This window comes from Denticeps clupeoides, chromosome 6 (genome assembly GCF_900700375.1).
Source record: "Denticeps clupeoides chromosome 6, fDenClu1.1, whole genome shotgun sequence".
Taxonomy (NCBI): Eukaryota; Metazoa; Chordata; class Actinopteri; order Clupeiformes; family Denticipitidae; genus Denticeps; species Denticeps clupeoides.
Window position 1 is genome coordinate 19,041,506 of NC_041712.1, and position 25,237 is coordinate 19,066,742.

A 25,237-nucleotide genomic window follows, 5' to 3' on the forward strand; every position below is an offset into this window, starting at 1 on the left:
AAGATCCTGTCACGCCACGTCACTCTATCTTTTTATTTGGCGCTCCTTGCATGATTCATATTAATTCACACGAATTCCGTTTGCTCAGAAGTACTGCATGTTCAAATAGTGACACAGGACATTTTAATGTGACATTGTTTCACATAAGCAACCAAAATAAAAGACAATCTATTAAAGTTATGTTTAATAATAAAGTCCAGCATAGACCACCAGAGGGTGGAGTTCACCTGGTATGTGATAAGCTAAAAATAAGGCAAATTTACATAGCATTCTACTTTTTTGTGCTAAAGGATTGCAAATATATAGATATGCAGTTTATTAACTGGTAGTATAGATAGCAAAAAGAAGGAGATTAAAACAAGGTGCTACATGGCCATTTTTATGACAGCAGTTCATACACATTCGCCTACACAAATGCTTGTCTTTTGCATGCTAGTGGCATAGTCCTTTCATTCTTTTCCATGAATGTTTTTTTTTACCCTTCCACTAAAGATATAAAACCTGAGTTAGTTTATTGTTACATACATAGTCAGAATTGGGGGAAGTTGCAGTTGCATATATAATGTGTTTTTGGATCAGGCTTCTGCAGCGTCAGTCAGATGGATGCGTGTGTATTTCTGCAGCATCTCAAGTTGGCATGCTTGACGATCGGCATGCTTTCATAAAGAGCAAACAGCATTTCACTAAATTCACACACATGGCACTTTCCAGGATGAGTCAGCCATATGTTAGTTTTTTTGTGTTATGACATCATAATAAAGATATTATATATATTTGTGCGCAGTCTATGTATTTGACCTACAGTAGCCAAGATTCCACATTGTTCAATGTTTAGCAGCTCTGCCAAGGGTTTCCTGCTCAAATTCAATCAAGTGGCATAGCTTGTTGATGGGAATTGAGATGGTTTCATTTTATTTTCCCCACCAATGTTGCAAAGGAACAGCTCAGCAGTTAAGTGTATCATCCAAACCATTGTCCAAAACCATGCAGTGTTGGAATGAAGCTCATCAATCAAAGCAAAATACTAAACGGTGTAATTGTAATATATTGCATTAACTTTTACATTTGACATTTTAAAATTTCTTTCTGTCTTTTTTTCTTTCTTTCTGTAATGCTGCATTAAAGTTTAATTACTCGCTACCTTTTACACGATTCATTTGACTGACTAAGTGCTGGTCGGCCTTCATCTGCACATGCCAGGGCTGATGAGTGTCCAACCTTTTCTGGACATGATGGCTTCTAGGGCAGTTGGATTGTGCCTTAAAAGCATGAAATGATCCAATATCCAACTGAATAAATTTTACTTTGCTAGATATCCAGGTTCTATCTGCACCCACATCCAGAGAGGTTCAGATGCCAACTTCAGCTAAAATACACTCTGTACACATTTGACATCATTTGTAGGTCTCCTGGTGACTTTTGAAAACAAAGGTTGTACTATGTTTGTACTATGTTGATGTTTGCTCTGTCTACATGGGTTGATACTGTGAAGATACTGTGGTTTCTGTACACTTGGCCTTCTGAAAATGTATCATGACAACGTTTATCTGGAAAGACACCTACAGGTCAATCAATACCTTTCAGCTCAGAAATGATGAAACTATGCTCAGAAACTATGAAGTTTACACACTTTTACACAAGTACTAAGCCACTGCTTTACTGTGTATGGTACATCAGGATAGGCTATGGATGAGAAAACTTTGATGGTAGATTGACAGACAATTTATTGCACAACTATCCACTTGTTCCTTGGCTACACTTCTCTAGTTGCAGATGTAGTAAAGCTGTGTGTTGTTGAGATACATTCCTACAGTAGATACTAAAGTGTTTGAGGTCGTGGAATGTGAAAGTACAGCACCGCAGTGTACCACACACCAACTGTTTTAAGATATGTATATCCACAGAAACACGGTAAAGTAGACCAGCCATTTTCACTTTTATGTTTTCAATCAGAAGAGTAAAATCTCCAATGCCAAAGGTTATCCTGCTTGTTCCTTTCTTTTATTAATCCACTCCCTACCCTCATTCTTTGCTCTCTGACTCTTATTTTGCTGTTATAAACATTGCTGCTAGGGCGTGGGCACCACGGATGGTTTGTTTCGGAACGTCTCAAAAAAAGCCAGCATGCCCTTTTTGACCCCAGAGGAGGTGACTTTGGGAGGAGAGTGTCCTTGGTGACGTGGAGGAAATGTAGACCCATCCATGGAGTTTGCACGCTTCACCTTGGAGCTGGAATGCCACATTTTGGATTTCAGTGGAGGCGTCTGAGCCACCAAGCACTTCTGGTACTGGACCTGCCAGGGGCACAGGATCCAAAAATATGAATACACTGATCAAAACCAATGAGCTTTACTGCAACCGAATTAGTATTATTGCAATAATACTAATAATATATTATAAGGAATATATTAGGAACATAATATAGTTTATTAACAGGCTGACTAAAAACTGAATCAATGTATGTGTGACCATGGCACGTTGTAACCACTAGGGGTCACTATTGAATACACAGACACTCCCTACATGGGCTTTCATCATGTTCCTCATTTCCTGATCTCACTGTATACTGTATTTTTTTCACAATCTTCCTTGCTTTCTTCCTCCATGTACGTGAGTGGCAGAATAACTCTGCATAAGTTCTCATAATTCCATGCTTTCCGGTGCCATATTGTTTTAAAATATGACTGAATTAGGTTAACTTGCACTTGTCTTGGCCGCTTTGTGCAGCATGAAAATATACAAATAGATATAATCATATAAGAATCATATAAGAATCATGTCCTTTGAGCTCACCATGCATGCAGCCTGTACGGCCTCAGAGATGATGCCAGCATCGGGTTCACACCAGAAGACATGACACTCAAAGCGCTGTGTCCCTGCATCCACGATCACAGCAAAGGTGTGTGTGTCATGACCCACGCCCAGAAATGTCAGGTACCGCACCTGGCATTCCCAGAAGGGGTCATCTCCATCCTTGAGGAGAAAGTAAAGGCATCCTGCTATAGCAGTTTTATGTCTCAAGCATCCTCTGGGTGGCACCACCCTCACATTCACGTCTCACCTCTCCTTTCCAAAGAGACAGCACTGTGTCAGACACGTGGATGACAACTGGTTCCCACTCATCACGGTCTCTGGAGTGCATGATGCTTTCAATAGCCCTGTTCAGGACCTCCATACCTGTTGGGTAACCACACATATTCACACTTCAGAGGCCTGATGGCTGTAAAACTCCCTCCATTCTTCAAGGTCAGCCTGGAACGTTTTTAAAATAGATGCCTTTTGTTTAGCCAAAATTGCTGAATGGAGGTCAAATAGGATATTCAGTCCTGTGTCCTTGAGTGCGCTCTTTGTGCTAAGGGGTATACTTTTTGTTGCAGACTGAGGTGACACATATTAAGTTACGTACACAAGAGTGCATATTATGCATATGTTGCATCAAATGATGTTATATTCTCGTAATAATTACATCAAAAGATATTTGTGCTGCTGCAGTAAAATAACACCACCATAGGTCATGCCTAAGGGAAATGTGCCTATTTATCGGCTTGCATGAGATATAATGATATTTGTATCTTTAGCAAGACGGTGATGGGGGACAGAGCGATGACACAGTGACCCTGAGAAAGATGGAGAGTACCAGAGGATGTGATGCCTCGGCTGTGGGTCTGTAACACCCAAATTTTACTCACAGGCTCAGACCACACTCACATAATCCTTAAATGCTTTGAGTTCTAAACCCTTTTCCCCCCACTATTGACCTAAATGTAACAGCAAATGTCAGAGAAGCAAAGTTTAATTAAGTAACAATCATACCCTCAAAATGGAGCAAACAGAACAGATCCAAGATCAGAGAGAAAGCATGTGGGTTCGTAATCCTGCAGTCTAACTCACCCATAGCTCTGGAGACAGGGAGGTTGCCGATGTACTGCACCTCAAACTTCTGCACCCTCTGTCTCACAGCATCCAGAAAGCCAACTAAGACACAAACAAGGGAGGACTGTCTCATTTCGTCACACAATAGATGAGGTCAGACTGCCAACCTCAGCACTGCTTCAATACTGCATCTCAATTAGAATAACTGTAGAAAATCCTGCTTTCAATACAACCACTCTTCCATTCATGTAGAAATGACAAACAAAATGCCACTGAATCTACATTAAAATGCATTTTAGATTAGACAAAAGTAAAAGGATGAGGTACAGCAACTCTACCTTGCCGTGGCAGGTCTTCAGGAGAAATGCTCTCCATGGTGAGGGAACGGGCCATAGACGGCTGCATGGCTGCCTTCTCTGCCATGATCTGCAAAACACACAAGCATTTTTAGCTCATTTTATATTTGACGACCGATGTCAAATGTTCTGTAATGACTGAAAGAAAAATAATCAATTTTAATTAAGAATAATTCTCCCAAGGTTACAACCCTTGTGTTTCAAGGGATGTACTGTTATTAACCTTTTTCCATTTGAAATATGCATTAAACTAATAATAAAGTAAAATGAATTATAAAAAGGGAGGTCATGGGAAAAGCCTTTTCTCGTTGTCTAGGAAGCAGAAATGGAACAGTGAGAACAGTGGCAGTGCTAGCTTGTAAAACGAGGCGCTCTGTGGGCGAGGTGGTCACCTTGGAGCACATTTCATGAAGCGCCGTAGCGATGGTCTTGGCTGGAGCGTTGCAGCGGAACACGTGGCACTTGAGCATGCAGGTGTCCTTATCGTTGGCCACGAAGGCAAAGTCCCTGTGGGGAAACAGGATCCCAGAGCAGCCATTAACTGATACACAAACAGGACAGAGCACAGTAACGGTCAGCGCCAAGGCCAGTGTGGGCTGTGCTGCATGAGCACCGGGCACCGGACACTTCATGAAAGAACAACAGCAAAAGCATTAGAATGAATGAGATTAGATGGGTAGAAAAAAGCCATTTAATTTATAGCAACATTTTTTTCCAATTAAGACATATAAGATCAGTTTATCCAGGGAGGTTGTGTAATTAGATTTATATCAAAATGGAGTAAATTCCAAATATTGCATGCCAAAAAGAGCATTATGAAAGCAAGCTTAGTGTTTATTGAAAGAACTTGGTATGTTACCACGTTGGAACATCCAGTTACCTTGTTTGATGTCACGCTAATCATTTGCCTTGAGTAGCACTTTACTAGTTTTTACTTCTAACACTCTTGGGGGTGGAAGTAGCCTAGTGGGTAAAACACTCATGTATGAACCAGAAGACAAACCCCACTTTACCCCCACTGTGTCCCTGAGCAAGACACTTAACCCTGTGCTGGTCCAAGGGGACTGTCCCCACAGTACAAATTCATGTTTTCAGTCTGTCTCATGGACCGTCAGTCAGTCTCTACTGTCTCAGCCTAAAGCATGCAAGACGGACAAAAGGCCACACAAGAAGCTACTAAATCATGATGGGAACTGGATGCAACAAGGACAGTAAGACACCAAAAGACTAGAGACAGACAATCTTCGATGTGTTTTTATTTCAGGCCAGTTCTTGGCTGGTTCTCCTTTATGAAGGGAGATGATGGTCATGCCTGGTATCGAGGAGCTATAAATAACGAAGATGCAGGCAGACAGACAGTCACTGTCAGCATATTGAGCAACAGGGGAGGGAAATATATTTACATATATTCTCTCTTTGTTCTTGTCGTTCCATTTTCACACCCATCTCATTGCTTGTACTGCTTGGGCCACAGAGAGTTCAAAGAGAAACTGGGGCCCAATCTCCTTGAATAGCAGTAAAAAAAAAAAAAACCTTCACTGGGCTCAAATAAATGAATTACCGCTTGCATAAATCATACGAACATATGCATAGTTTCTGTTGTCTTCGTTGAGCAATTGTGAACAATTTGGGCCACAACCCGGGCTGCTTTCAATGTGTTGAAATGTGAGGCGATCCAGCGGCTTTTCAATTATTGAGGGAAAACGCTTGATTCAAAAAGAATTGCAAATGAGTTTCCCTTTTGGAAGCCTCCGCACGTGGAGTAACTAGCTGCCTCGCATGCATCTTAGGCCACGCTCGTGCTGAGAAAGTAAAGTGCTAGTGCCTGCAAGCTTGAGGCTTTTACTTATAAAAGAGAAGCTATCAGCTGCGAGACCCTCCTGAAAGTTCGCTCAGGGAGAATGGTGGGAGGGAGAAAAAAATAGAAAAAAAGAGGCTCCAGATGATCATTTTAAATAATTGTGTTTATTACTATCTGCAGCAACGAGACAAAGAGCCCAGAAAGACATCCTGAATTGACTGCTGTATCTCCAGACCAAAGAAATTATAATAGCAATCTGCTCCACACTCCGGAAGGTAATGCAATTTAGATGAAAAGAGAGTGTATAGAGCCTTGGTTTATCTAACTCTCCGGACTGACCTTGATTGTGCACTTCAGTTTGGTTCCAATCAAACGTTGTTGATCATATAGAACAAAAAGGTCTCCTGACTGATCATATTAAAAAAAAAAAAAGCCAAATGAATTCATTGAACTTCAGGGGTGGCCATTACTTCCTCAAATTTCTAATTAATTTTGCAGCGGATAAAATGTGTCAGTTTAAGGAAGATTTCTGTGGAAAGAACCTGTAACAATACATCCAAACATCATTCATGGGTCCAAAAACGATGCAAACAAAAAGTGTAACAAGTGTGTAACAAAAGGAAAACAGACAATCCCAGGGTGATGCAATTGGAATCTGCGATCTGGAATCTGTTGACGTTCAGACAGTTAGAGAACAGTGACATATACACGCAGTGTGATAACTGACTGTTGTATATGTGTTTAGGACAGAAAGAGAGGCAGGTTTAATGCACACACCACACGAAACCAGCAGATTCCTTGGACATGCACGGGAGTTCGAAACAGCATTCGCATTCATTCATCCCACGATCCATCGCGACAACTTCACCAAGCAAATGTAGGAAAAGAAAAGAATGAAAACTGAAACCATCCCAATAAAACAATGGAAGAGGGCAGCTGCCGGAGCACTGGAGCAGACCGGCCCCGTACGGACCAATCAGTTATGAACATACACAACTCACGCTGGAGGCCATGATGCAAGCTGGCAAAAAATCACAAATGACAGTTGTATTGAACAACGAGTCGATCGGGAAGGAAAAGAAAGTGATTACCTGTCTCTGTTTTTCGTGAGTGGCAGTTAAAAAAAGAAAGAAAGTTATTTGTTAAAAGGACTGGAAAAAAGATATGAAGAACGTACTACGTTTTTACGAAGACGCCAAGCTGTAAAAAGCTTGAAGACTTGCTAATGTTCACCAGAATAGAACTTATTTACCATGATGAAAAAGCTAAAAGTGCAGGGAAAGTTTACAGGATGCTTCCCACTGTTGTGTGTTCATGCTGGTGATGCTTTTTTTTTTTCAGCAATCTCAGTAGAAACGTTACCGCCCTGCTTGCACCAGTTAAAACACACGCTCGTTCTCAGCCGACTGCCACGCGGATTCATGTTGCAGCGTGGTCACCCTGGCCGAGGCCTTGAATGATAGCTCGCTGAAGGCTGTGCGGGCGCCACAAATAAACACGCTCGGGACAATTAAGGACGTGTTCTCCTGGCAAGCGGTCGTGCAGCGTGTTAAATCACCTCTGCTCCGCTTACTGTAATGCCCTTGTTGGAAATGAGATTAGCATTACATGGATTATAAAAATGAATTTCCCATTCGCATGTAACTTATTTAAAAAAACGAACAGACGCTTTCAGAAATCAGAAATGTGGCTAATATAGAGTGATTGGGACAGTGGTGGACTAGGGGGTAAGGAAGTGGACTCGAAGGGTTGCAGGGGACACTGCTCCCCGGGTTAAATGCAGCATGCTGTGATTGCTGTGTATCACAGTGACAAAAAGCCGAACTTTCACTTTAAAGGAAATCAAACAGACTGGCGGCCGCACGGGCTGAGAGAGGAACAGGAAACGGCTCGCTCACCTGCCACTATTGCAGCCCACCCCCCAGACACGGATGTTGACGATGGGCTGACAGTGAATCAGGCTGCGGTCCACGGGGTCCATGAGACTCAGCGTGTCTTTCTTCAGCACCATCATCATGTCCTGCCCCTGAGAGAAGAGATCTGTCATCCTGTCTTCTTTCCGGACTTACTTTTTGCAAGGCATCCAGTGCTCTACGGACAGCATGCGTGACAATGCTGCAAACCCCACGCATGATTCCATCATCACAGCGAAGACGGTAAACAACGCCAGAGCCCTAACAATGAATAGTCACCCTGCAGAGAAGACACCTGGGGTGCTGGAACTGGAACTACACCCTTACAGTAATACATGATATAGAACTCAACCACTCCAACTTTTTCTGTTATTAATTCTAACCCCCATCAATTGCAATAATTATACCTCAACCACTGTGACTATTTTTTTTATTCCCAAACCCCTGCTCAAATGGCATCATCCGTTTGTTTAATATACACCCAAAAGAGAAGGAATACTGGTTCCTCTTATTCTCTGTACATATCTAACCTATTTGTGGTTATTTTTATTATGTTTAAGAACTTGTTGCCATCGACCACATTTATGTCCCAGAGTCCCAAATATCTTGTGGATGAAAGGAGCCACCTCACCTCTCCCCAGGCACCGACAGCGTCTCGGCCCTCTGCCTTGCTGTGGGAGAGCTGTTGGATACAGTTATTTACTGCCAGGCTGCTCTTCCCAGGGGTCAGCTCCTCTTCTGGGATCTCCACCCACCCCAGAGAGCGAACCGCAAAGCACTGCAAGGACAAGCAGGAGATGCAATAAGATACAGTAATTGAGAACATCCAGTTCTATTCACACTGTCTGAAAGGCATTGCAAATAAAATAAAACAAAAAATTTAGTATTAAAATGATTAAATGTAAAAAGATTGATGGATATCTAGTGCTGGTTTCTAATAACAGATTGTGTGTTAGAGGCTTGCCATCTTCTTTTCTTTTCATCCTTTCCTCACTGTCAGCACTGACCTGTATCCTCTTTCACACAGTCAATAGCCTCATCCTTTCAGAGGACGCTGACCATCAAAGCCACTTCACACACCATGACAAACTTGTTCAGTCAGGGCTTTGTGACACAACCTAGGAGGTGTACAACCTTCCTAAGCCTTTAAAAGTTGAGTTAACAGTACTACTCAGAGCCCAGTAAAAAAAAACAAAAAAAAAACACTAGAAATAATGTGATGCTAGATTGGCCTAGTTGTGGGTTTCTGTAGGCTGGTGGTGCCTGATCTCAACACTTTACCTTTGACTCTGGATCATCATTGGTGCAAAAGTATTCCTCCTGCCAGGATATTCTGTGAGGAAAAAGGTGAAATGAAGTGTGAACGTCCTTCATAAAAGCATTGCATTGTGTGGGTCTAAAAACCGCTGAGTGGGCGAATGCCAAAACAGACTGTGGTGTCTGAAACATACTCCTAATGACTTAAATATATAAATACATTATATAATTATTTGGCACAGTCATATTTACAGTGCATATTTTAGTTCCCTTTTGTGGCATTTTGTGGGTGTGCTGTCACTGGCCAAAAATAGTGAGAACACATTGATGCTCCCCTCAAAATCTCTCCTGCTGTCTGCTGATTTTGCAAGAGCACGCCCCCCACTGTCACTTGCCGCTCAATCATGTGCTCAACGACTTTTGCCTTGTCGGCACCGCAAACGAATCTGCGACCCCTTTCATGACAGCAAGTCTAAATTTAGCCCAAACAAAACATACAGAGCATTAATTATACAGTACTAGATCAGGAGTAAGCATGTCATGTCAAGTTTAAATTAAGCAATAAAATAACTAATATTCACAATACTTTCAAGAGATTTCGAAAAGTAAAATCCGCACATCTTTAAATAAAACAGGCAATAAGGATACATTTAGGTCACAATTTTAATTGTGGGCATAATTCAGGGCACTTTAAAAAACATTGTCCATAACTAAAGCATAAATAAAGAATACAGCCAGCTTGTATTGTATTTGCATATGTCTCTAATGTCTGTTATTTTTACGTCAATGTCCAATATTTTGTCGCAGCATCAACCATAATCTGACTGACAGCAGCTGTGGCTCCTTTGAGACGTGTTGTGTTCTATTTTTGTGCCTCAGCTTCATTGTTACCCTGGTCATGTACGCAATAACTGGCACCAAATCTGTTTGGAACACCTGGAAAGACATCCTGGCCAGGCTATATAATCTCTGTTGTTCTCGGCCCTCATCTCTCTCTCTCTCCTTCTCTATCGAGCTCTGGTTGCTTGAAGGTGCAGCCAGGAGAGGTGATGATAATTGCATTTGTCTCTACTGTTACCACCAGGATATCTCTTTAAGAGATAAGCAAGTTGTGCATTAAAGCAATCTTGTTATTGTATTTCTCTGTCTTTAGTCGTCAAGCCAGTCTGACAAAAGACCGATTTGGGTGGATTTCAGCATTCATATTTGGGGTCAGGTCAGAGGATTACTGAGCCAAAATGGCCTGCTCTAGTCTCACTTTTTTAGTGCAGTTTCCAAAGGGTAACAATCACTCTGACACAGAAACAGTGTACCCTTGTGGTCTGATCCGACAGTGCTTGAGGCACGGCAACAGCAAAATGGCCCCGTTTAGCATCTGTCCTCTGGCTTTAGCACCTACATGTGACCACACAAAAAGTAGGTTGAGATACCGCTGGGTTATGTCCCTTGGGGCACATAATAATAAAGACTTGAATATACACAAGTATTACTTTACATATGGTGGCAGAAAAGGTAAGGGTTAACACCAATGTTAACCTCATGTGAAAACCTATTGTTATTGTTATTTTTTGATATAGACATAAAGTATGTGTGTTAGAGAGAGGTCAGGTCCCCACATAAAAATGTGTGTATGTGTGTATGCTGCACTGTATGCCCTGCTGTTTATTTGTCCAAGAGCATGCACATGGCCACATCAGCATGCAGTCGCAAAAAATATAGCTAAATAAAATATCGCAGTAGAAAGTCTTTGTGGGCTTTGGTGAAGGTCACCTGTCACTAATGGACACCCCTGGGCTCTCAGTCAGCCGAGCCATGGACCCTCTGCGTCCATCAGCGCTGAAGCTCTGGAGGAATGAGGGGAAGATGAGAAATTAGATATATGTAGAAAGAAATATATTCTTGGCACAGATGTAATTAAACTATTAATTATGCACGTGTATCTCCATTATACTGGGCCTACAGATCAGTGAGATGGACCCTCCATTTATGGATTATACGGCGCATTAGAGCACTGAAGAACTACATAGAATTGTGGTCAGTAGCTGAGTAGAACAAAAACTCAAAGAACGGGTTTTGAAGGTATTCCCCTCTAGACGCATCAAGCCAAGCTGAAGCACTAACCTTGAGGCCATTGTCACCAGTGCTGTTCTGCTCATCCTCGCCACTACATGATGGATGCTGCCACTGTGTGGTGCCCGTGGGCACGTGCCAGTAGTATGTGCCTGTGCTGTCCCGTATGGTCCGCCATCCGGGAGGGAGGTCTGAGTCCAGCTCCAAATTCTGGTCGGTCCATATGTTATCTAGGCAGCAAATGGTTACACTTGAAAGTGGCTGCATATAATGACAATTATGGAATTCATTAGTGGAGCCATTCTGTCAGCAACAGCGCTGAAATGGCAATACGCTTGACCCAGTTATATTAAATATGTATGTCTATTGGTCTGGTGATGGTCTGGTGCTGTAGCCTGCAATTAACATAAAAGCATATTAGTCCTATACCATGATAGAATAATAACACCAGTCTGTACTTTAAAGTGACAACTGATTCAAATCAAAAAGTGTGATAATGTTCACTGGCCGACATGTGCGAATTAAATGAACATTTCATAAAATAAATGAACATTTCATAAAACAAATTTCCTTGTGAAACACTTTTACCAATCACTAAACTAATTTACAAAAATGAAAACAAATGATTGGTAAACATGTTTTGCATGTTGTAAATTTGGTTTATGAATGTTCATTTGATTTTAGGCCACTGTAATAATGCTACATGTAGGGTGTAGCACACTGTGGCAGGGCAGATAACTAATGTGATGAAAGTGTCACAGCATTCCCCTGCAATAAATCCGAGATGTAACGATCCCGGTACCGGGGCACTGAGTGCAGGTCCCGCCACTTCTCGATTACCCACACCAGTTTTCCCTCCTTTAAAGGAGGACCTGCACCAGTGTTCCGGGTCCAGTATTATTCTTCTGTCCGTCACTGTGTGTGTGCGCGTGCATATGTGCGTATGTCATGGTTGTGGTCAGTGGGATGTTCCCAGAGTGAGTGTAGCCTGTCCTTTCCCCATGTAAACTACAATTTGCCAGAAGTGTGTTTGTCCAGTTTAAAATAAAAAGGTTTTTTTTGTCTAAGCACCTGCGCCGGGGTCCTCCCCTTCTTTGTTTTTTGTAACACAAGGGATGATTCTAATTTTAATTTTAAATGTGACATTAAAAGACATAGCCCCAAAATTGGCTGTATGTGCCGGAGACTGTGCTAAAAGCAGATCAGACAGGATCATCTGTTTATATGCCTCCCAGCCCAATTCCAGGTCAAACAATGCAGAGCGGTGCTTTTAAGAGCACTGTAAGTTCCAATGCATCATTCCAGGACCAGTTTGTGAGACATTTCACATTAATTGTGACATTAATTTGACCTTAATCTCATGGAAAAGCACAATTAATGTGCGCGAAGGCAGTGAAGTGTGTTGTGTATGACTGTGTTTGATGGAGAGAAGAGAGAAAGCGTGCAGGAAGTGGGTCAGTAGTGACACGAGTTGGCCTCTGCACGAGTTGCCTGACAGCAGCGCTCCTGATGGCTATCCTCAATCTGAGCACACTTCTTAAAAAATAAATAAATAAAAGAGATGGAGCAGTGAAATGGAGCAACACGAGCAATGGTTTCGAAAGGCAGTTTTTAGGCCCATGAAGTGTTTTGATAATTCTACCTTTCATTAAAAATTCAAACGTGAGGCTAGTCTAAGTTAATATTTTATCAAACAAGGCGCTGATGTAAAATAATTGAGCTGGACATTCTGATTAGCCTAGTCTAGCTTCAAACTCAATGCTGGCTGCAGTCATGGTGACTATGGTGACACTTTAATAAAGAGCATTGCCCACAAGCTACTATGGAACCCTACAAAGAAGCCAAATCACTGTGAGATGTCTGTTGTATTCATTTATTTAGTTATTTTCCAGCTCCTGTATAAATTCTGTCATTTTATAACCCCCCAGACCCCAAAGCTCAACGGACTGCTCTGCAGAAAAAGACTGTGGCGTATGTATGATTCTTGCCATCTCATCCGATAGGTATTGATGCCCTTGGGAACGTATGACCCTGACAGAGCAGCCCTGCACATGTATTGTCATTGATTAGTCAGTGAGAGAGCAAAATTGGCTCGGAATAACAACCAGTGTTTTATTATAGGGACTGCAGGTTTATTTTGTGTGCGGAGAGCCCGACTTTAGTTATTGAAATGAAAGCTTTAAACCGCAGCATAGTCTTTCTGCATGTTCATGCACCTTATTGGAACCTTTCATATTAGAAAACACTGGTGACGCCACCGTCACATTCTTTGAAGAAATCCAAATTAGTAACAAAACCAAAATATAAGAACAAATAAATTAAATCAATAATACATTTAATGCACTTTATATGCAGCTATCTGTCTTTGAATTTGGAGAGAAAAATGACATATTAAATATATTCCGAACTGGGTACTGAAAGAGCCACAACCTTTAGGCCTCTTGGTAATACCTTCATGTACAAAAAAATATTCAGTTTAAATTCTAGCACTCCAGCAAAACCCCATTATGTAACACCACACCTGGCTTCAGCCAGAAATGTAGGTGTTCTGGCTCCATACTAAGCAACAGCCAGGAATGAGAAACCGTTCATCTTGATCGACTTACCCTAGATTTTCCTTGTAATCTCTTTCCTGCAGCTTCCACACTGTATTGGTCATTATGTTCACCGTGGGGCATCTACACAATGTGAGCTAGTCTTTCCTGGTGATCCAATACCACACTTGTGCTGTCGCCCATCCATCACAGCTCAGGCCAAACACTCCGCCATCTCCTCGGAAGCTCAGCCTCCGCCATCAGCCAACAACATATTTATAAGAACCCTTTCCTTCTTGTCCTGTTGTTACAACACGACTGAGGTGTTACAACAATGCTCAATGGAAAACCTGGGATCTGGCTGGGATGTGTTAGGAATTAAGCTTGGCCATAAAAAAATTTCATTAAGTTACACTGTCAAAAGATAATTAGCTAAATATTCCATATTATACATAAACTAGATATTATTCATAAAACAATCATATTTATTTCACCCTTTGTATTTGAAAAGTAAAAATGACTTTACTCCCCATTCTATAACGTTTGCTTGAACTCCCCATATGAATTGTTAATAAATATTGCATAGACAATGCAGATCATTTAATGGTGCACTTATGCTGCATCATCATATAGGCAAATGCTGCATCATCACATAGGCAAGTCTCATAATTGATATTATGGGCAATATATATTATCATGTATCTATCGCGATGTGTCAGTTCATATGGCAAATATGACTGAAAAGCCATTGTTTAACTTAGGGCAGCCTGGCAGAGAAACTAAGATAAATGAGAGCATGGAACGCAGAACAGGAAACTGGAGGAAGATGTGCGTGAATTATTGATGAATCCCAAAGGGAGCCTGAGATGCGCAATGAGTCCCTAGAACAGCAGCCCCTCGTGTTTAAGTGTACTGATGCAGCATCAGCATGGTCCCTCATTGGTGCACTCTGAATGTGTGTGTCTTAATTCATTCACTCTGTCAATCAAGTTCTTAGTTTAGACAGAACCAACACATGTCTGTCTTCCCAGCAACTGGCATGAGGAGGGAGGAGGGGCAAAAGCGGGGTCATTTAAACTATGACAATAATTTTGCCCAATCGGGGTCCACCGGGTTTCTGATTGCAATTAGCAAAGGACAGAAGAATAGTGACTGAGCTGAGTCCTATGGGCATTATTTGTTATGATGTGCAATTCTGTGCAATGTTCTTACCAGGTGCTAAAACATTATTATGTGCAATATCATATGTTGTTTCTATAAATGGATGCCAAATCACTTAATTCCCTGTAAGAAACTGCAATAGTTTCTATGTGCAATTTTACTCCTTGATCAATACTATGTTTAATTACCTAATAAAACTTCATTACTCCTGATTCCTGTGCAATAATTTATTCTGAATTGCAATTTCTATCATTTTTCATTCAGCTGTGTTACTTTACTTTTATACCAAGTATTTCTTTGAGTGGGCAGTGGTGGCCTAGTGGGCAAAGACTCATAATCGAATTCCTGAACCATCAAGGTGCTGTTCCCCAGGCGCCCTTCATGGCAGCCCACTGGCTGATGGGTTAAATACAGAGGACACATTTCAGTGTGTGCACTGTGTACTGTGCTTGTTGTGCATCACAATGACTTCACTTTCAAGTAGCACAGTCTATTGACACTGCAATTGTTTCTTCCAACAGCTTTCTACAGAAAGAGAGCAAGAGAAAGAGAGTGAACGGCAGCTCTGGCTACATCTGGAAGAGGGTAATCCCAGAGGTGCTGCGTGTGGAAGGTTAGACGATCACAGGCCTGGCAGAGGGATTAGGGTCCAGAGTGGATCAAAACGTCAATCTGGCACATTGCTTCGGTGGGGAATCAGAGCTGCCACGCCATTCTCACCCCGCCCAGTACTGCAGGCATGAGCACATCATACCCTAACACACACACCCAAGGTGACACGGTGCACTGGGGTCAACCGTTTCAAACGTGCGAGCATTCTTTAATCCTAGACTGACGCCACACTGCAATTTACATTTATTATATGAACGGCAGATTGCCAAAATGATTTTTTTATTAAACCCAGTTCTCTGCTCATTATTAAGCACCATAATTCCTTGATGTTTTGGTTTGGAGGTCAGAGACTGTTCCCATCTCTCTCTGCTTTGCTGTGCATGTGTGTGTGTGTGTGTGTGTGTGTGTGTGTGTATGTTAAGAGAAGTTATTTTAGGATCAGTGACGTACACAAGCGTAGCAGATGCTTTGTTTTCAAATAAGTACAGACAAAACTGTAAAGAAATCTGAATTTGTCTTAACAAGTTCTTAAGAAAATAAAAAAAGCGGTACAATTAAGCAAGTTCCTAATTTAACACGGAATTATGACCTACTGAAATTTATTAACAGAATTGGCTGATCTTAAACTGATATTACTGTGTAGTCAAAAATTATTGTCATAAAAGTACAAGATATTGCTGTGCTTATATATACCCCGGACATTAGGATTGAAATAGCGCAGCCAGTTACCAAGACAACAAAAGGAGCAAGCAGGGAGATGTCACGGTGTGTGAATGTGTGTGCACAATGTTCACAATGTTGTGAATCAGTATTATGAAGTCTGTACAACTGCTCTATACAACCTGAACAATGTACATAAAGCCAGTTTTATTACAATGTAATACATTTTTTAATCATTTTATTAAATTTGAAATTTGACCACTGCCTCATATTTAATGAGGCAGTGGTCACCAGAACCACAGCGCACCAGAACCACTTTTAACATCCTTTCAACTTATTTTCCAAACTTTGCAGATCTGTAGCTGAAAGCAAAGCTCAGGCTCTGGTCTGACATCACAATAGGTGCTCGAGTGAAAAGTCACAGTGGAGGTCCCCCACTCTGTTGCTCTCATGCATCAACAGCTCAACGCGCAGGGTGGGGATGGAGGGGTGCGTGGGGAGAGTGAGGGCGCTTACCGTCGTAGTTGACTATGATGATGGCGAGCATGTAATCCTTCCCCAGCATAGTGAGAGGTGTTTCTTCCAGCCCCCCTGGGTTAGCTGAAACACATTCCAGTCCCAAACGTCCCAATGCCACCAAAACAACTGTGCAGCAGACACTCGTAACAACCGCACACAGTGCCAAGCAGCCAGGCACTCACTTGCATGCCAAAAGGATTAAAAGCTGCACTCTTTTTTCTCTCGTTTTTTTTTTAACCCCCCCTTCTCTCCTCTCTCTCCCGTCCTGCTCCCCAGTGCGCCCTTCCTTTCAATTTTAAAATCCAAAGTCCCCCTCCCTCTCTTTGTCCTACTGCTGTCTCTCTCCTGCTCGCTTTCTCCCCGTCTCCCTCCCTCTGACGCTCTGCCTCTGCTGGAGATGCGGAGTGTGGCACTGATGCTCTGCCTCTCCTCTCGTTTTCCTTTGGATTGTGTTCAGTAATGCCTGCAGCTACTCCCCTCTCTATCCTCCCTCCCTCCCTCCCTCTCTCTCCCTCTCTCTCTCTCAGTCTTTCTGTCCTCTGGCAAATGGTGCCTTAAGGATGGCTGGGTGCAGATGAGAGGAACAGTGTTAACATTAAAACAGACAGTTCTATTTGACATATAACCCATAAACCTTAATGACACATGATATTGTATAAGCATACAATATCAAATATTATTCCGTCCACAGTGAAATAAGAAGTTTATAGAATTAATGCTATATTTATAGCATGTCTCATGTCTGGAAACTAACAAGATTTTAATTTCTCTGCAACATAGTATTTTAGCAATGTACTTAAGTGCTTGCTTTGGATAGACATAAATCTTTAATCACTGTGCACATTTGTAATTTGTTTAGTTAATGTGCATAACTGTTGCATGGTCAGCATCCGTGTGCTTTACTGCTGTCCCATGGACATCTCCCTCCGGACATCTGTTTTTAATATTCATGTGTCTCGGTGTGTCACGATCCTCAACGAGAAACTGGGATTTGGCAATATTTCCCAGTGCTCTATGAAAGTAACGGTCCACCTTAACCGAGTGAAACGTCCAAGCGCCATCACCCAGCCTCCGTTTGCATCATCCCTTTCTCACCTCCATCATTCGGTTGCTGTGGCAACCAGAGGCCGACCTCCCACGTCTTTCTGCGCCAGGGTCAGTGGACCTGCGATTAGAGAACAATGTGCGTCATCGCGCTGGGGAGAGACGCGAGCACAAGGAATAAATCTGGGTGGGTAATGTTCATTTCTCATTACAGTTGCGATGTTCAGATTCATTCAGCGTCTACGGTGCCCTGGTTCTACAAAAAACGCTCTCTAACAAATATATAACGACATTTACAACCATGTGCCAGTGATTAAATACCTCTTCAAACCGATTATCACACAAGTTATGATACTATGAAATATTTCGTTTTTATACAGGAACAATCAATCCCACGCTGATAAATCAAGATCGCCCATGTGGTCCAAGGCCGTTTAATCAATCTCAGAGTCATTCTTTGCGTGTTGCCAAATCCGCTAACACTACGCGCTAAAATACTGACGGTCTATCGCGTATTGCTGTTCGTCGAAATGTGGGTCTTGGATTTGGAAGATCTGTTAGTTCTAGCGCTCAAATATCTGAATCACAATCAGATTCGAAGCATTCCATCTCTTTGGATATTTACCAGTTGCTTTCGAGCATCATTTCGATTTTCTTGTGCTGCTTTTTAATTGACATATTTATACTTCCATAAACTAAGAAGGAAGCGCTTGCAAGAAGCTGGCCGCATTTTGGAGAGCCAAGCAGACTTTATCTGGCAACTAGACCTTGGGACCTTGGGAGCTGTTCGGCGGCCATGGCCAATGACAAGGTTGGTGTTACTTTTTTTATGACCAGGCTTGTGTTAATTTTCGTGAATACGCGCTGTAGTTGCGCCTACCAGTGTGTGTTACGATAACATCTCTGTATTCTTTGCGCTGCTGTCTTAGCCTGGCCGGCGTAACGCCTGTTAGCCTAGCCACGTAGCCAGGGTAGCCCGACGTGCCCAGATGATGTAGAAATGCTGTTTTTTTTTGCAGTAAATGTCCTCTTTGTTCCCGACAAGACAAAGGTCGACGTCGCTTTGAGCTGGACTGCTTCGTTTTGCTTTAACTAGCTTCTCTGCTTAGTTTCGTTGTCGGGACGTGTCATAACACGCAGGCTATGAGTTGGTGTGAACTGTAGTTTCAGCTTCAGATTCAGTCCAGGTTTGTTCAACTCTTTGACGATATCGTCCTAAACATGGACTGGTTCTTTATAGGCGTGAACCTGTTTCATTTGGAATTGATAAAAATAACAATATTTTTTTCCCCAACTCCAGGATCCTTTTAGGCAAATAAAGGATTTGGCGTCTTTGAAAGACCAGCTGGAAAACCTTCAGCACCGCCTGGAGAGCGACATCCCTGAGGTGAGGAACCGAGACGCGTGGATTAATACGTGCATTTATAATCACGAGATGTTCTGATTCTCCTGTCCTCCTTCCCCAGGGCGGAGGCGTGGTGACCGCTCCTTTCCTCAAGGGCTTCCTGGCCGGGTACCTGGTGGCGAAGCTGCGTTCCTCTCTTCTGATGGGCGTGTTGGTGGGAACCTGCACAGGCGTTTATGCCGCACAGAATTACAGCGTGCCTAATGTTGAGAGGACGGTGAAAGACTACTTTAAAAAAGGGTCGAAGTAATCGGATTGAGAAATGGTGGACGCCGTTAGCCTTACGTGGGAACACTCTCTGATATTTTCCGGTTTCGTAAAGGTGCTTGGGGGATTTGAAAACCAGCTTTCATTAGTTACGTAATTCCACGACTCTTTTGAGCCTGTTCAGGTTTTTTTTTTTAACATAGTAGGTTGGCATTTAGAGAATAATGACGTAGGGGCAGGTTCCCTGGTAAAGTAGGTCCGTTGCTGTTTTTGCACGATCTCGCCCCGCGTTGGCAGCTACGCGGTCAGCAGATATGATGCTTTTAACCACCTGCGCTGCCTTTCGCCAAGTTCTGTGCTTCTCTTTCTGAGGCGTCACACACATGGAATTGTAGCACAGTGTTCACCATTTTAAACCTGTTGGTACCAAGTTTGTTCCTCTCTCACGTGACCTGCGAGTCACTTCAGAACCAGTCGTCGTTCCTTCAAAGAAAATTACACGCTCTGGGTTGGATTCTGAATTGCGGTAATTTTGGTAAGATCACAGTCGCCCTTATTCCAGTGAAATTGACAGTTGTGGAGTCAAATGAACGATGATAAAGAGGAATCTTTGTGCATGTGAGCACATTAAGAATCAGTGTCTTAACCGGTCCAAATGAGCTTAACCGGTACAACGCCTTCTCTGGAACTCTTCTAAACTTCCTCATCTTAATGCCAATTGCTGTGTAAACTGGAAACATCATGTTCAGCGTTTCAGGATTTGTGTATTTTAAACTAGTAATTATGGCTTGAACATTCCTTGTATAAATTGTAATATGTAAAGATTTAAAGGTTCATTAAAAATTCTATTTTATTGTTAATTTTTCTGCTCATATTTTATTTCCCCATTTCTTCCCATGAGCCCACAGCTGCCCCTGCATGGGGAGGGCACTGCAGTGCCGCATTCCGAGTTGGAAAGACACTGGTATTCCTGCTGTCTTTAACCATTTGTAAGATCCTCCAGAGAGCTCAGGTTAAGTACAGATAAGTGAATAAATATTTAAGTGGAATAAATATTTCTAGGGATGAAGGTTCCAGGCCTGTGTTTCCTCTGCAGTCAGGTAGAATAGGTGTTAATAATTATTCTGGATGAATATATATCAAAGCATTCCTGATAATAATTGAAAAATGAAAGTGAACACACTCATGATCAGGTGGCTCTTTTCTTTATTTAGGAAATCATTCAGGTTGGTTATAAGGCATATTGCTTTCTTGTGAACACATTTCAAGTTCACTTTATTAAAATTCTTAGTATAAAATAGTACAGTAGAATATTCCATAAACATGTAAATAGTCTTGTAACAACAAATAAAGTGCCTGCGACGTGGTTTTAATAATGTGTATCAAAACTTCTACTGGGTGAGATTCCATAACACTTCAAAATGCTTTTGTGATTTTGCTTTGCTCATAAATTTGAATCTGATGTGTTGCCTTTTTAGTAAAACAAACGCCATAGGCACTTTAATGTCCGGTATCGACCTTCAAGCGAAGAGAAAATGTTAAATGAACAGCCACCCATGATCCTCATCTTCTGCCTTTACTGCTCGGGTTCTGCAAACATGGAGACGCGCCGCGGTTATTGAGGGAAAAAGTCATGTTGTACAGGATCTGCTAATTTAACTAAAGCTGGCGTCTGTAGACCGGGACAACTAACCTGCGACGGCGGCATTCACCTGAGCTGGCATCAGCAGTCTAGTGGCTGGCCTGGTGGCTGTGGAGGAATGAACAATATTTTAGTCCAGTCTAACCACGAACGAGGCGAGGGGGTGGGAAAGTGCAGCTCGTACCCCGCTGGTTTTCGCAGGTGGGGTTGTTAATGGTGCTGGGGATCTCCACCCCCTGGTCGTCCACGCACCAGCACACGTCGACAGCGCCCCAGCACTGTTTGGGCATGTAGTTACCCTGACTGTCACACTGGGGCTTGAAGGACGGGAGCCTGGTGTCGCTCAGTCCCAAGTTCTCTTTCTGGCACTGTGTGAGCTCTGTGTATATATTCAAAATGAGATATCTGTGTGTGTAGGTATATAATACAGTTCAACTGGACATATATATATATATATATATATATATATATATATTAAAAGAACTTACCTTTAGCCTCTGGTGCTGCGTCAGGCTGTAACATTAAGAGCAGCATGATCAGCATAAGAGAAGCTTATGAAACACCCACATTTATAAAGAAAAATACACTGACATGAGGTCAGAAGTGAAATCAGATTGACTTTGATGTCTTCTATTGGTTGCAGAAGGCTTCCAACCACACCCAAACACCCCTGTCACAAGTAGCGTAGGGCACTGGGCAAATGCACCAACCGCAATTTGCCAAGAGGTTTATTGTTTACAAATCAGACAGTTCTGCATTGTTACGGTGTGTGTGTGTGTGTGTGTGTGTACATACACACACACACACACAAGTTAATATGAAAACTATATTGAATAAACACAGGTGATTTGTCGGTTAAATGGACATTTTTCAGGCGGATGACAATGACAGTGGTTTTTAGGTGGGGGAAGGTGCCTCCTGGTGGCCAGTAAACACCACTGCAGAAAACACACTTTTTGCCCCTGGACCGATTCACCTTTTTCTCAACCTGATCATCGGTCAGCTTGAGGAGGGGGAGGGAGTTCATGGGGAGGTGCATCTTCATCGGGGCTCCCGGTGCTGATATTCAAGCAAAACAAAAGCGCAACTGTGAAACACCTGCTTTCATAACACACACACACAGACACACACGAGAAGATTACGAGTGCCAACCAAATAAAAAGAAGAAGGAGCCAGGCATCCTACCGAAAGAGCGACTGCTGATCTCCTTCAGGCGATGCATGCGCATGCCCAGGTCGTTCAGCTGCGACTTCTGCCCCACCAGCATGTAGGCGGTCAGGGCCTGTCCAGCCAGGAGCAGGCAGGCCAGCACCGTCAGAGCTGCGCCCTTCAGGGCCTTCTTATTGGACCCTCCGCTGCGAGGAAACAAGCCATCGACACGGCACAGTGATCGTTATGATAAAGACCACAAGTGGGGGGATCTTGGGGTTCACTTTTAAAAGATTTGCTGGGAGTGAGACCGAAAGCTTATTTTGGAATTATGGAACAGGAAACACATCTGTGAGTGGTATGAAATGTCCATAACAAAACAAGGAAGCAAAGCCAATATTAGTACCAATAAAACCAATAAAGTACAATATGCGTCTGAAGAAATAATAAGGCTGATTATTTTAATAATCATGGAGATTTTAGATGATTTCTATAAATACCCAGGTATATAAGTAAATGGTTATTATGTAAACAATCTATCTAACAAGAAATTATCAATTTATTATTATTATTACAAAATAAATATATCCGAAACAGAATAATAAGTTACATTTTTTTATGGATCCGATAAAAAAAAAAAAAAAAAAAAAGATTTTCTCATTTTCTCACCCTGATGGATTCGGGCCGGTGAGGAGAGGAAGCTGCTGAGACTCGGACATGTCGGAAGATTTCGAATCTTTTCGAACGCAGGGTATAAAAAGTGGAGTTTAAGGGCAGCGTGCCGGCGATGTGAGGAGGAATTAAGGCGATTTGCAGTTTTGCTCGGGAAGCCCCGAACTCGCAGCTTCTGCTTTCGATCCCGATTCCGCCTCCTGATTGGCTGCCGCGGCAGCGTCATCAGTTCGCACTGGAAGATTTTTGTGAGACGCTCGCCAGGTTGTTGCTGCTTCATGAAAGAGCACCTTTCTGTTTTTAATAAAAAAAAACGCGTTATTCCATTTTGATGGGGTCTCTGGGTAGAAAAGAATTGGTAATATTTGTGCTTTGTAATATACAAGTACGTTTTCACCAAAACACTCCATTTACAGAATTTATCAGAGGCCCTTATCCAGAGCGACTTACAATCAGTAGTTACAGGGACAGTCCCCCTGGAGCAACTTAGGGTTAAGTGTCTTGTTCAGGGACACAATGGTAGTAAGTGGGATTTGAACCTGGGTCTTCTGGTTCGTAGGCGAGTGTGTTAACCACTAGGCTACTACCACTCCAGTTCCACGTTGTTAAAAACGATGCTTGAACATAGCACACAAGTTGAAAAAGAACGAGTTTTTGAGTGTAAATGATTTTGGAGGATCCAAGAAACCAGTGGAGTTCGGGTCACTGGTGCAGCTTCAGAGAAAAACCTCCTCACCAGCCGAACAAGGATTTTCAGAATTCCCCTAGAAGCCTTCCAGCATCACATGTCCCCAGTACGTTTCAGGTAATTAAGGAAGTGAACTAAAAGAAATCTGGACTGGAATGGCACCCAACGCCGCTCAGTTGCCCATTTCCGCTTGTGTGGCACAATGCATGCAATTTTCTCAAACAAAGACGGCAACCACTATCTGGCCCTGAATTATTGGTGTGTGCACAAGAGATGTGTAATTAAAGTATAAAAAGGGAGATTTTTTGCATTAATATATTTCTTGATCATTGTTGATAACAGAATAATGACATCAGCATAATGAAAAACACTATACACAGGACCGCAGAGTGAAGGCAAAGGGGCCAACAAGTGCTAAACACCTCTGGGAACTCCTTCAAGACTGTTGGAAAACCATTTCAGGTGACGACCTCTTGAAGCTCATCGAGAGAATGCCAAGAGTGTGCAAAGCAGTAATCAGAGCAAAGGGTGGATATTTTGAAGAAACTATAATATAAAACATGTTTTCAGTTATTTCACCTTTTTTTGTTAAGTACATAACTCCACATGTGTTCATAGTTTTGATGCCTTCAGTGAGAATCTACCAACGCAAATGGTCACGAAAATAAAGAAAACACATTGAATGAGAAGGTGTGTCCAAACTTTTGGCCTGTACTGTATAAAGTAACAAAGCAATAACAAAATACAACCAAATTGATTCTAAAAATTGTTTACATGAAACCGAAGAAAAACAAATAACCAATAATAATACAGTAACAAAAAAAATAATAAAGTAAAATAACAAAACGAATGTATAATAATTCAAGTAATAGTATCAATACTGATAGGGAGGGGGGACTCAGAAGAAAGAGAACTGAAGAAGTTTATTTCCATTTGTTGTTATAAAATTTCACTTTCTCTAGCTTTAGAAAGGACACAGTGTCCTCGAGCCACTAGTTGCAGGAGGAGCTTTAGTGTGTTCCCAACAGAAAAGAAGTAAAAGCCAGGGCATCCAGCTGCTTTGAGGTATCTTCTGGGATCTCAAATACGGCAATAAGTTAGGAAATTCTTATCGTATTGGAGATAAAACAGTAAAGTAGCTCTCCCAAAGACTGGAAATGAAAGAACAGGAGAACATATATAACAGAAGCCTTGATAAACGTTCTACAGAAGAGAACCATTTCTTTAGCAGGCCACTCTCACGTCGTGTGGTTAAATACGTTTTGTATATTTGTTTCATTAAAATTAGTCACGTTTGGTTTTCTATGATTAATGTATTTTACCATAGTAACTTTGTACCGTGTTTTTTTTTTTTTTTTTTTTGGTGCTCATATGGATGGTGGTGTTTTTTCCTCCTTCGTCTGTAGACGTTCAAATCTTTTAATATCGGCAATAATTACAAGGAGAGCCATGCCATTTTTCACAACTACCTGCAATGTTGGGATAAATTTGTGCTAAATGTGATTTAGAGTATTGTAATGTAATACATAAACTGTATATGTGTGAGATGAGCACAACATAAAAAATTATGAATTACGCTCAGAGCAGCATCCCACCAATCATCATTTAAGTGTTGAGTGTTGTGCCACTCAGAAAAGGCCTAATGAATTAGTTGTGGTCAAATTAAATTATTCC

General features: G+C 42.0%; 3 protein-coding genes across 4 annotated transcripts; 1 reads left to right on the top strand and 2 right to left on the bottom strand.

The window, feature by feature from the left end:
- Nucleotides 1-19: 19 nt before the first annotated feature.
- Nucleotides 20-17,210, bottom strand: apbb3 (amyloid beta (A4) precursor protein-binding, family B, member 3). Of its 2 annotated transcripts, XM_028984798.1 has the most exons (13): nt 16,754-17,210; nt 11,322-11,500; nt 10,971-11,044; nt 9,225-9,276; nt 8,575-8,721; nt 7,929-8,056; nt 7,122-7,127; nt 4,622-4,736; nt 4,212-4,299; nt 3,892-3,975; nt 3,062-3,177; nt 2,794-2,973; nt 20-2,294 (listed from the first exon to the last, which is right to left on the bottom strand). In XM_028984798.1, exons 1-13 carry the CDS (start codon nt 16,800-16,802, stop codon nt 2,070-2,072), a joined length of 1,443 nt encoding a protein of 480 aa, XP_028840631.1. In that variant the 5' UTR covers nt 16,803-17,210; the 3' UTR covers nt 20-2,069. The 2 variants fall into 2 exon arrangements, with proteins under 2 accessions (XP_028840631.1, XP_028840632.1); XM_028984799.1 differs by lacking the exon at nt 7,122-7,127.
- A 1,248-nt stretch (nt 17,211-18,458) lies between these two features.
- LOC114792880 (SLC35A4 upstream open reading frame protein) lies at nt 18,459-20,272 on the top strand. Its single transcript, XM_028984380.1, has 3 exons — nt 18,459-18,611; nt 19,101-19,187; nt 19,267-20,272. The coding sequence occupies exons 1-3, from the start codon at nt 18,597-18,599 to the stop codon at nt 19,453-19,455; spliced, it is 291 nt and encodes a 96-aa protein (XP_028840213.1). The 5' UTR covers nt 18,459-18,596; the 3' UTR covers nt 19,456-20,272.
- Nucleotides 20,273-20,600: 328 nt separating this feature from the next.
- cd74b (CD74 molecule, major histocompatibility complex, class II invariant chain b) lies at nt 20,601-23,030 on the bottom strand. Its single transcript, XM_028983996.1, has 7 exons — nt 22,873-23,030; nt 22,240-22,409; nt 22,031-22,113; nt 21,543-21,567; nt 21,239-21,433; nt 21,106-21,162; nt 20,601-21,002 (listed from the first exon to the last, which is right to left on the bottom strand). Exons 1-7 carry the CDS (start codon nt 22,920-22,922, stop codon nt 20,989-20,991), a joined length of 594 nt encoding a protein of 197 aa, XP_028839829.1. The 5' UTR covers nt 22,923-23,030; the 3' UTR covers nt 20,601-20,988.
- Between the last annotated feature and the right edge of the window lie 2,207 nt (nt 23,031-25,237).